At 35.5% G+C, this 12,319-nt stretch overlaps 1 protein-coding gene across 5 annotated transcripts in view; it reads left to right on the forward strand.

The window, feature by feature from the left end:
- The window catches only part of Dym (dymeclin), a 356,427-nt gene that overhangs the window by 241,192 nt on the left and 102,916 nt on the right, over window positions 1–12,319 (forward strand). For all 5 annotated transcript variants that reach the window (XM_026393752.2, XM_026393749.2, XM_026393748.2 and 2 more), the window contains one exon: window positions 3,545–3,647. In XM_026393752.2, the coding sequence (XP_026249537.2) occupies window positions 3,545–3,647 (103 nt within the window). The remainder of the gene's footprint in view (window positions 1–3,544; window positions 3,648–12,319) is intronic.

Below are 12,319 nucleotides of genomic sequence, written 5' to 3' on the forward strand. Positions count from 1 at the left end.
CCATAGTTTAGCTCTTGTAAGTTGAGCTGCTGTGAATAAATATTGATGTGGCTGCATCACTGTAGTATGCTGTTTTTAAGTATTTTGGGTATAGACCGAGGAGAGATAGCTGGGTCAAATGGTGGTTCCATTCCTAGTTTTCCAAGAAATCTCCAAACTGCTTTCCAGATTGGCTGTACCAATTTGCAGTCCCATCAGCAATGTATGAGTGTACCTTTTCCCCCACTTCTTCACCAATACTTATTATTGCTTGTTTGCTTAATAATTGCCATTCTGACTGGAGTGAGATGTAATCTTAGTTTTGATTTGCATTTCTCTAATTGCTAGAGATGTTGAACATTTTTTTATATATGTTGATGGATTATATTTCTTCTGTGAAGTGTCTATTCAGTTCCTTAGCCCATTTATTGATTGGGTTATTTGTTTTTCTGTTGGTGGTGGTGGTGGTGGTAGTTTTTGGTGTTTTTTGAATTCTTTATATATCCTGGAGATTAATGGTCTATCTGAGGCACATGTGGGAAAGATTTTCTCCCATTCTCAAGGCTTTCTCTTCATGTTATTGATTTTTGCCTTTGCTGAGGAAAGTTTGAATCCATCCCATTTATTGATTCTTGATTTTACTTCTTGCCCTTTAAGAGTCTCATTAAGAAAGTCAAATCCTAATCTGACATGATGAAGATTTGGGCCTACTTTTTCCTTCTATTAGGCTCAGGGGTCTCTATTCTAGTGCCAGAGTCTTTGATCCACTTTGAATTGAGTTTCATGTATGGTGAGAGATAGAGGTTTAATGTTACTTTGTTACATATGGATTTCCAACCAGCACCCTTTGTTGAATTGGCTATCTTATCTCCAGTGAACGTTTTTGGCACCTTTGTCTAGTATGAGATACTGTATTTATGTGGGTTTGTCTCTGTGTCCTCTATTCTGTAGTATTAGTCTATGCATCTGTTTTGGTGCCAATACCATGCCATTTTTGTGACTGTTGTTCTTAGTGTAGTTTAAGGTCTGGTATTGTAGTGCCTCCTGCTTCACTCTTCTTGCTAAGGATTGCTTTGGCTATTCTGGATCTCTTATTTTTCTAAATGAAGTTCATGATTGCTTTTTCTAGTTCTATGGAGATTGTCATTGGGATTTTAATAGGAATTGCATTGAATCTGTATAGCGCTTTCAGTAGTATGGACATTTTGACAATATTAATTCTGCCTATCCAGGACCGTGGGAGGTCTTTCTATCTTCTGAGGTCTTCTTCAGTTTCTTTCTTTGGTGTTCTGTGGTTTTCATTGTAGAGGTCTTTTACCTCTTTTGTTAGATTGATTCCCAAGTTTTTTTTTTTTTTTTGGGGGGGGTAGGTTATTGTGAATGAGATAGTCTCCCTAATTTATTTTTCAGTAGATTCATCACTGATGTGTAGGAGAGCATTTGATGATGTTAGTTAAAACTTGGAATGGAGTTGTAGCTCTGTAGTAAAGAGCTTGCCTAGCATACATATGAGACACTGGGTTTGACCCCCAGCACCAGTTAAAAAAAAAAAAAAAAAAAAAAAAAACCTTAATCTTTAGTGGTCTTGTCTTCATTGAATATCCTGTTTAAATCATCTGAAATCATTACTTACTTTCTTAAATTAATATTTGAGTCAATAGTCTTTTTAAAAGAGCATCACTAAGAAATACTAGAGTAGTGTTTTGGGCATTTAAAAAATATACTACATATAATCATATCTCAAATTTACTTGGAAAGTATATGATGTCAAGATTGTCTCCATTTTTATGCTGCCATATAACCTAAAGAGAATTTCTTGCTTTACTAGATATAGTAGATTGAATATTGGGATCATATAATTATAATGTATATTTAAGGATCCAATATTTAGGATTATTAAGTATTCTTGGTGAACTGGCTTTCATCATTATAAAATTTTCCTCTTTATCATTACTATTAATATTATGGTATTTAATCCTATGTGTCTGTAATCAATATGGCCACTCTAATACTCTTATTAATGTTTGTATGATTTATTTATTTATTTGGGTGCTGAAGATTCAACTCAGGGGCACTTGGCCACTGAGCCATATCCCTAGCCCTATTTTTATTTTATTTAGAAATAGAATCTCACTGAGTTGCTCCTCACCATTGCTGAGTCTGGCTTGGAACTCATGATTCTCCTGTCTCAGCCTCACAAGCTGCTGGGATTACAAGCATGTACCATGGTGCCCAGCTGTATGATTTTTTATATCATTTAACTGTTAACTTATCTGAGTCTTTAAATTTACAGTATATTTCTTTTAAACAGCAAGTAGTTGGGTCTTGCAATTTTATCCAATCTGAAAATCTCTGGCATTGAACTGCAGTGTTTAGTTCATTTACATTTAATATAAATCAACTTTATTTTTTGAAGATTATTCACTAGCTTTATTAGGCTACAATAATCTGTACAATAGTCCTGATCCTAAAGCATGGCCTTTCTAAAAATTCAACTGAATGTCCTTGTTCAAGGAGTTTTATCCACTGGCTGGTTGGAGCACAATAGCCTTCAGTATTTTATGACCTTTAAAATATATGTTCAGTATACAGCTTCTGGGTAGCTCATCACCACATCTTGTAATATCTTGCTATGCTCAGGTATAGCTTAGTACTTACTCAGGTACTCAAGAAGACATCTGGATTTCTGGAACCCTTTTCTTGAAATTCTCTTTTCTCTAGTATCCTGCCTTGTAAATTCCAGCTGCCACAGCAGCCCTAAATTCATATCTCAGTCTTCTCAGCTCAGTCCTGCTGTGTACTGTTTGGGTCCCACCTTTCTGGGCCATAGTCTGGAATATTCCTATATGTAGAAACTCACCATTATGGGGTTCATGTGTATTTCTCTTTTAGGGATTATAATCCTGCATTTCAGATGTAGTAGAATATCTGAAAACACTTGTTTCATGCAATTTTTTCTAGATTTTAGTTGTTTACAGCAGGAGAGTTAGTCAAGCTCTAGTTAATCCATTATAGCCAGAAGTTAATTTTTATAAGGCATATATTTTAAATAATTCTTTTTGAGAAACAAGAACCTAAAACTAAAATACAGAAACATTGACATTATATTATACCATAGAATAATACTGCAATGCAACACTCATTTGTAAGATAAGAAAATTAAGATACATAAGCTCAAGTGACCTATAGTAGGTTACAGTATGAATTAGTCATACAGTTAGCCCATCTCCCAGGTTTTCTCAGTCTTTGTCCACTGTACTCCACACTATAGTAATCTTTTAAAAATTTCTTCTAGTTTTGAAACATAATTTTAAACTATCAAACTTATTTTATTCTCCAGAACTCTTATAATTTAAACATCTTCTTCACCATTTTGTTATATAATAATATTATTAATCCTGTTAATATAGGCATGATAAGTTATTTACAAGCAGCTTTCAGAATAATTGATATGCTATAGAACTATGTAACTCCATATTAGACCTGAAAAAGGTCACATTTAGTTCTCTTAATATAATGGGTTTTCCTCTGTGTGTTTGTGTGTGTATGTATTTTTTTTTTCCAGTTTGTTTTCTTTGCTGTCTAAAAAACATAACAAAGTTCTGGAACAAGCCACACAGTCCTTGAGAGGTTCACTGAGTTCCGATGATGTTCCTCTGCCAGATTATGTAAGTAGTTGCCTTATTTCATCAATAAAATATTCCTCTTATTGTTAAATTTATTAATAACAATATCTCTCTCATGCTCTTAGAAACCTCTGATATACAAATAAAGAAATGAGGTCTCAAAACAATGGAAATTTTTTAAATTAATATCAAGAGGTTGAAGAAAATCAACCCTGAATCAGTAGTTGTTAATTATTAGGAATCCTAACTGAGTCAGGAAATGTACTCAAACTAATTACATAAAAACAAAAGAAGGTATTTTATAGGAAGAGTACAAAGGTTTCTCTCTGAACTTGGGTGGCAGGGAGTATTGGGGCCATAAATACACCTGGATTTCACAAAGAACTAGAACCTAAAATTGAAAATCCATGGATTCAGGAATGTCCTGTTACTGAGGGCCATTTAGTTTCTGATCTCTGATCTGCTTTGCTTCTGCTTTGTTCTTCTGGTGACCAACTGGTTTACTCTGCTTGCTCACTTGAACATATGATCAAAGCCCAACCTTCCTCCTTCTTCACACCAACACGTAACATGTCCTTGGGAGTATAGTGCCTTTAGCTAACTGATCAGAGTCTTGAAGCACCAATTCTCAGTGCCTGTGGGATTTGACATGTCAGTCATGGTCAGAGGTGACAGTAATAACATGTTGTGTGATCCATCCACTTTAAAGATGAAGAACTCATTACCACCTGACCTTGAAGGATGCTGATGGAATACAACAAAAGCAGCCCTGGGGTGAGCCTTGTACCATAATGGGACGGAGAGTGCTGCATTGAATCCCATTAGGGCAGTGCTGCTATCTGTGATGTTTCTCAGGTCTGGAAACATGGCATAGATGAAGACACTAAAAATTATCTTGCCAGAAGTTCATTAAATTCTAATAGAGACATCCCTGAATCTCAGACAACAGCTTAGTGGGTTGATACATGAAACTTTATTGGAAACTTTAAACATTTGTGTTTAAAGTGGCAGTGCCACCAGATAGCTGAAGAGTGGTTTTGCTTATTTCCTGTGGTTTGTTTCATTTCTAAATAGTTGTGCAGATATGAGACTGTGGGAACAGCAATCAGACCGGATATCAGTTGTTGATAAACATACATAGCTATGTGTAGCCACAACCTGACTGGCGTTCTTTTTCATCTTTGTGTGTGTGTACGCGCACGTGCAAGTGTAAACACACACACGCACACACTGTATTATGATATGATGTCATCCCATTTAAGTATTAAGTTTGTAATTTCAAAAAGTTTTTTAAAAATTAGCCTAACAATTCACTTAATTCTATACTTACCTTGACTTGTGATAAGAAAAAAAATCTCCCTCTGATAGCTCCTTGGAAACCCCAGATGCGAGCAGGGTGGCATTGTGGAATTATGTTTATATTAAGAACTTGAGGGAGCTGGGGCTGTAGCTCAGTGGCAGAGTTACTTGCCTAGCATGTATGAATCACTGGGTTCAATCCTTAGAACCACATAAAAAATAAACAAGTAGAATAAAGGCATGCTGTCCATCTACAACTACAAGAAAAAAACATTTTTAAACTTGAATTTGATTCATCCGTATGTTTTATTATTTTTATGCTATTATTATTTGCTTCACCCAGTATTCCTTTTCATTTTCCCCACAAAATATATTGGATTTATATAGTCCTGAAGTGTTCTTTAATCAGAGATCCATCAAATTGATTTCTTTAAAGGAAATATGTCGTATTTAATGATATTTTCTGGTTATGAAGTTTATGTGCAATGATAGAGGATAGTTTGAAACCAGAGATTTTAATTTTATTATTGAATTCTACAGTTTTTAAGTCACAGTTTATTCTTTCATGAAATTTTCACAAAGTAAAAATGAATTTCTTAACGCATCTGCTTCCTAGGAATAGTGGGAAAGTTTTGTTTGGAATCTGTCACTAACAGTTCTTATTTTAACATTCATATATATGAGACTTCGCAAATCACAACATTTTCCAAATAGGTTTATGAACTTGAGCTTTAATGCCTTAATTAAAGAGGATGGTTAGCAGCAATTCAGTGGTAGTGATAACTGTGAATCAGTCACTCCCTCTGCCACCAATCTGAAAGTTGATTAATGAAAACAATAGTAACCTTAAAAAATGAGCACTGCCAAATCACTCTTTCATGATAAATCAATATTTTTTGGTAATTTCTGTTGCTCAAAACACTGTTTATGAAGTGATTTATAAATTTGAAATCATTCTCATAGTCATTCTCTTTTAAATTAGTCATGAACTGGGAAAATGAATATGTTCCTCCTTTGATTGATTGATTGATTGATTGTAATTGTAGATGGACAGAATGTCTTTATTTTATTTGTTTATTTTCATGTGGTGCTGAGGATCAGACCCAGTGCTTCATGCATGCTAGGCAAGTGCTCTATCACTGAGCCACAGCCACAGCCACAGCCCCTGTTCCTCTTTTTATTATTCCCCAGAATTTTTACTTGGTAAGTATCTTTACCAACAGCCACATAAAATTCTGTGTCATGGACTACTGCTTTAGACTACTTGTTTATAAAAGATGGAAAAAGAAATTGAAACAGTCCTAATGCAGCAGTGGATTCCAGATGTATGCTCACTATACCAAGATTGAATAAATATATTAGCAAAGAGTTTGAATAAGTGCTTAAAAATAAGGATATGTTTTTCTTCTTACTGTAGTACATAGAGTACTTTCAGTCTACCTAGAGGTTTCTGAGTTTATTAAGAAAATGTTTATGCTCACTATACTGTATAATTCACAAGTCAATTGAGTGAAAACATAGAAAGCAAATTACAAGTTACCAAAACATTAGTATTAGTAGTTTAGATGTCTGAGCATCTCTCAACTAAATATTAGATAATGAGGAAGCTGTCCTGGCTGCTTTGGGAATGGAGGCAGGGTCAGGAAATCCCATGCCAGTCCTCTACAGGGAGCAAGAAGACCCACTGCAGATAGTGCCTCTACCTGAGCAGACAAAGTGACAGTTTGGCTGTGCTTTGCTGTCTCAAATTTAGTGACCAGAAGAACAGAATTGTTGCAGGAAACTCTTTTGATAGTTTCTTAAAATCAGAATGTCCCTTTCAGACTACTTTGGTCCCTTATAACAGAACCTGAATATAGAAAATGAAACAGAGATATGACAAATGACTTTTTAAACTATAACTGTGGCTTTTAAATTGTTAATACTGTCACAGTGTCATATAGGCTTTGTTTCCCTAGTGTCTAACAATTGCTTAACAACTATTTGGGAAGAGAAGAATCTAATTTTTGTTCTAGGAAGAGTCATAGAAATGAAATTATGTTTCCCTTTTGCTCACTGGAGAGCTTTGGAGTCTTTCTGTAGAACTGACCTATCATGTAATTTCAAAGAGTAATGCAGTGGTTAAGTGCTTGCCTTGCACGTGTGAGGTACCGGGTTCAATCCTCAGCACCACATAAAAATAAATACATAAAAAAGATAGTGTGTCCATTTACAACTAAAAAAATAAACAAAAAAAAAAAAAAGTAATTCAAAGGCACAAGGCAAAAAAGGCCCTCACCAAGATAAAACAGGAACCAGAATTGGAAAAACCAACAGAAGTATAAACAGTAGCTGAGGGTCTATCCTTCACTTGCTAAGTAAATGTAATGTTGCCAACATATGCAGACCCATTCCAGTGGTTCTCCAAGTCTCATGTTGGATTTGTCCAGAGGCTACATGACATGTGATAGTCATTGTTCTGACAGGTAACAATGTGTTTGTATATTCTTGTGCTTTAAATTGTTTTTATTTTCAGTTTCTACTATGATAAATACCAATACGTATAATCCACGTGACAACAGATTTTTTAAATTTTATTTATTCTAATTTGTTATATATGACAGCAAAATGCAATTCAATTCTATTACACACATAGAGCACAATTTTTCATGTCTCTGGTTGTACACAAAGTAGAGTCACACCATTTGTAACTTCATACATACCTAGGGTAATGATGTCCATCTCATTCCACCGACTTTCCTACCCCTATGCGTACCCCTTCTCCCTCCCCTTTGCCCTATCTAAAGTTTGTCTATTCCTTCCATGCTTCCCCGCCATTCCCATTATAGATCAGCATCCTTATATCAGAGAAAACATTCAGCATTTGGTTTTGGGGGATTGGCTTACTTCACTTAGCATAATATTCTCCAACTCCATCCATTTACCTGCAGATGCCCTGATTTTATTCTCTTAATGCTGAGTAATAGTCCATTGTGTATATATACCATAGTTTGTTTATTCGTTCATCTACTGAAGGATATCTAAGTTGGTTTCACAATTTAGCTATTGTGAATTGTGCTGCTATAAACATTGATGTGGCTGCGTCCCTGTAATATGCTGTTTTTAATTCCTTTGGGTATAAACCAAAGAGTGGGATAGCTGGGTCAAATGGTGGTTCCATGCCCAGTTTTCCAAGAATTCTCCATACTGCTTTCCATATTGGGTACACCAATATGCAGTCCCACCAGCAATGTATGAGTGTGCCTTTTCCCCCACATCCTCACCAACACTTATTGTTGTTTGTATTCTTACCAGCTGCCATTCTGACTGGCTTAAAATAAAATCTTAGTTTTTGATTTGCATTTCTCTAATTGTTAGATATGTTGAGCATTTTTTTCATATATTTGTTGATTGACTGTATATCATCTTCTGAGATATGTCTGTTCATTTCCTTGTCCATTTATAGATTGGGTTATTTGGGTTCTTCTTGGTGTTAAGATTTTTGAGTTCTTTATATAACCTAGAGATTAATGCTCTGTCTGATGTGTGTGTGGTAAAAATTTGCTCCCATTCTGTAGGTTCTCTGTTCACCTTGCTGTTTCTTTTGCTGAGAAGAAGCTTTTTATTTTGAACCCATCCCATTTGTTGATGGAGATTTGGGCCTACTTTTTCTTCTATTAGGTGCAGGGTCTCCGGTTTAACTCCTAGGTCCTTGATCACTTTGAGTTTTGTGCATGGTTTTCCTTGTCCATTTATAGATTGGGTTATTTGGGTTATTTGGGTTCTTCTTGGTGTTAAGATTTTTGAGTTCTTTATATTACCTAGAGATTAATGCTCTATCTGATGTGTGTGTGGATTTACAGTTTTACCAGCACCATTTGTTGAAGAAGCTGTCTTTTCTCCAATATATGTTTTTGGTGCCTTTGTCTAATATAAGATAACTGTAATTATGTGGGTTTGTCTCTGTGTCCTCTATTTTGTACCATTGATCTCTACCAGTCTATTTTGGTGCCAATACCATGCCATTTTTGTTACTATTGCTCTGTAGTATAGTTTAAGGTCTGGTATAGTGATGCCACCTGCTTTACTCTTCTTGCGAAGGATTGCTTTAGCTATTCTGTGTCTCTTATTTTTCCACATGAATTTCATAACTGCTTTTTCTATTTCTATGAGGAATGTCATTGGGATTTTGATTGGAATTGCATTAAATCTGTATGGTGTAGAGATTTTCATACCCTAGGCTGAGAAAATAGACTACATTACTGAGTGATGGGGGCGAAGCCCTGCTCAGCATATGTGCACACTCTGGGAGGTATCCTCGATTGAAAAAGTCTTGGACCTCAGTCATATCTGTATAACATACAATTAAAGTTCTTTGCTCATCTTCAAGTCATAGATTAGTTTCTAACGTAGAGTAGACATGGGTAATTTCTATGCTAAATAACTAAATTTCCCCATTAATTGTCACATGATCTGTATGTCAAAAATCTATGCTTTCATATTCAAGAGGTAGTTGTGGTATTTTTTCCTTTTAGTTCAATATAAATAGAGCCAGTTCAATTTCTTAATCTAATTTGAATAGTTTGTTTATATCATAATTTACTAAAGAATAAGTGTATTTGAAATTTATTTTTATTTTGTGAACATGATTGCATATTATTTTATATGGAATCCTAAGATACTGCTAACCCTGGTATATGTCATTTGTCTTACCTTTTGCATTGATAGCTCTTATTAATCATATTTTACATTTTGTTGTAAGTTTTATATCTGCTTTTAGACATTTTGTTTCTTCAGAAATGTGTTAAGGGATTTAATTTGTGATCTATCACACATATGACAAGAAAATTTATTAAGATTTTTCTACCTTTCCCCCACTTTCATTTTAAGTCATTCTGTTTTTTAGATTTCTTATTAATGTTTACTCTTTAACTCAAGACTGGGATAGAGAATTTAATATTCACATAACGTGGGAACGATTATTTTTTATATACTGACATAACCAAATATTGAAATTCTAACATTTGTCAGTTCATTTTAAGATGTTGTCACTTTTCAAACAATTACTTATTACTGGCTTTTTTCAAACAATTACTTGTTACTGGCTTTACATACAGTTATTAAAATGATAGTGATGTTCATCAGAATATTGCTAAAATTTCTGTTTGGGAATTACTTCAGCATGGTAAAAGTAAAGAAGGTATAGTATCTACACATAGGGAATCTAAAAGTCTACTTAGAACAAAGGTACAACTAAAATACAATTCAACATGTGATAAATTTTGTTAAAGATATTTAACAAAATTGTTATATCACAGGTGCTCAAGAACCGTTTATCACTCCTCATGTCAATTTGGGTTGGGGCCATAGATCTAAATGTAAGAGCTAACACAACAAACTTTTAGAAGAAAATATAAGTAAATTTTAGATTAAGCAAAAACTTATTAGATGATACTAAAGACAAAAGGATAGATAAGTTGGATTTCATTAAAATTTAAAACTTTGGCGTTTCAAAGAACACAATTAAGAAAGTAAAAAGACAGCCCACAGAAGGGAGAAAATATTTGCAAAGCATGTGGATAAAGAACTAATATCCAGGAGCTGAGGGAGATCTGACTGCAACATCTGTCACCCCATTGATTGCTTCGGCTGATCTGGCTGGCTAGGCAGATGTCCCTTACTCTGTCACTGCTTCATATGCATCCCTCCTGAAGCTTTGGTCTCAGTCAAAGAGGACAACCTTCCTTGATTGAGGAGAACCATTCTTCAGTCAAGGGTATAGCTGTACTCCTCTGCCTAGAACCTCCAAACAAGCCCTCAAGGAACTAATATCCAGAATATGTGGAGAACTCTTATAACTCAAAGAGTAAAAATATGAGGGGCTGGGGTTGTGGCTCAGTGGCAGAGCACTTGCCTAACATATGTGAGGTACTGAGTTCTATCCTCAGCACCACATATAAATAAATAAAAAATAAAGGTACATCAACGACTAAAAAATATTTTTTTAAAAAAAGAGTAAAACTATGAATAGCCCAATTAAAAAATAGACAAATAGTTAGTACTGTAGAAAATGCCTGTAATTCCAGCAACTCAGGAAGCCAAAGCAGGAGGATTGAAACATCAGAGTCAGCTTGAGCAACTTAATGAGACCCTGTCTCAAAATAATTAAATAAAAAATTCTGGGGGTGTAGCTCTGTGTTAGAGCATCCTTGTGTTCAATCTCCAGTATTGGAAAAACAAAAGAGCAAATATTATATTTTATAACCTTATTCTGTAGCTTGTGAGGTATATGGTCTTGGGCAGGTTGTTTTGCCTCTCTGGGCCTTAGTTACCTTATCTGTAAAATAGGAGTAACAGTAGAATTGACCACCCAGGATAGTTGTGAGGATTAAATGAGTGTATCCAGGTAGGATCCTTGGTACATAGCAAGCACCTAAGACCAACACTTTCTCTAATGTGCTGTGCTGCCCAAATGTGGAGAGACATTCTGGGATAGCAGGTGTTAGTTCAGAGGATGGGGCTATTTCTAGGCCCTTTAGTGACAGGAAGAAGCCCCTGCAGGAGTGGGAGGTATAAGACATCAGATGCAGAGGTTGAGTTAAAATTCACTGTCCACAGGTGAGCAGCGAGATCAGGATAGCCTTCTAATCTGTGTGAGGACAACTCAGTAGTTACTTGGCACCAGTGATTGGTCCTCCCCACTTCCTTGACCTTGGAATTACCAAGTCTCAGTGTGTCCTGGAGCTCCAAAATAAGCTAAATCAAAGTGACCACCATAAACAAAGGGACAGGTTATGTTGGCAGGCTTCCATTCAGTTAGCCATCTTTCCTAATGTTCCAGGCACTCAGCTTTGGGTGAGGCTTTGGGTGAGGCAGAGGCTGGCTAAATGCTCACCAGTATCCATTTTCTCTCCTAATTACACAGCAAAGCAACATCTTTCACCTCCATTGTGTCTAGAAAGGGGCAATAAGATTAGGGGTGGTCAGAGCAGTGTAGGAAGAAGTGACATCACCACTGTACCATCTTCCACACTTATCTTCCCTCATCTATTAGCCAGATGCAGACATACAGTAGGAGATTCCAATGATGGCATTGCCTGGATCCCTGAATCATTTCATGGAAGGCCATCTGAGCACCTTGTTGGACAATGATGAAAGTAAACAATAAGGCTTTTATTGCATTTTTTTTAGGGAGAAAGGGTCTGAATAGGTTTTTTTTTTCCAAAGAAGATATTAAAAATAGCCAATAAGGACATGAAAAAATGCTGAACATCATTAGTCATAGGGAAATGTAAATCAAAACCAAATGAGATACTAGGATGGCTAGAATCAAGAAGGCAGCTAATAACAAGTGTTGGCAATGATATGGATGGAGAAATCAGAATTCTCATGTTCTGCTCATGGGAATGCATGTAAAATAGGTACAGTCACATTGG

Source organism: Urocitellus parryii, chromosome 13, assembly GCF_045843805.1.
Source record: "Urocitellus parryii isolate mUroPar1 chromosome 13, mUroPar1.hap1, whole genome shotgun sequence".
Taxonomy (NCBI): Eukaryota; Metazoa; Chordata; class Mammalia; order Rodentia; family Sciuridae; genus Urocitellus; species Urocitellus parryii.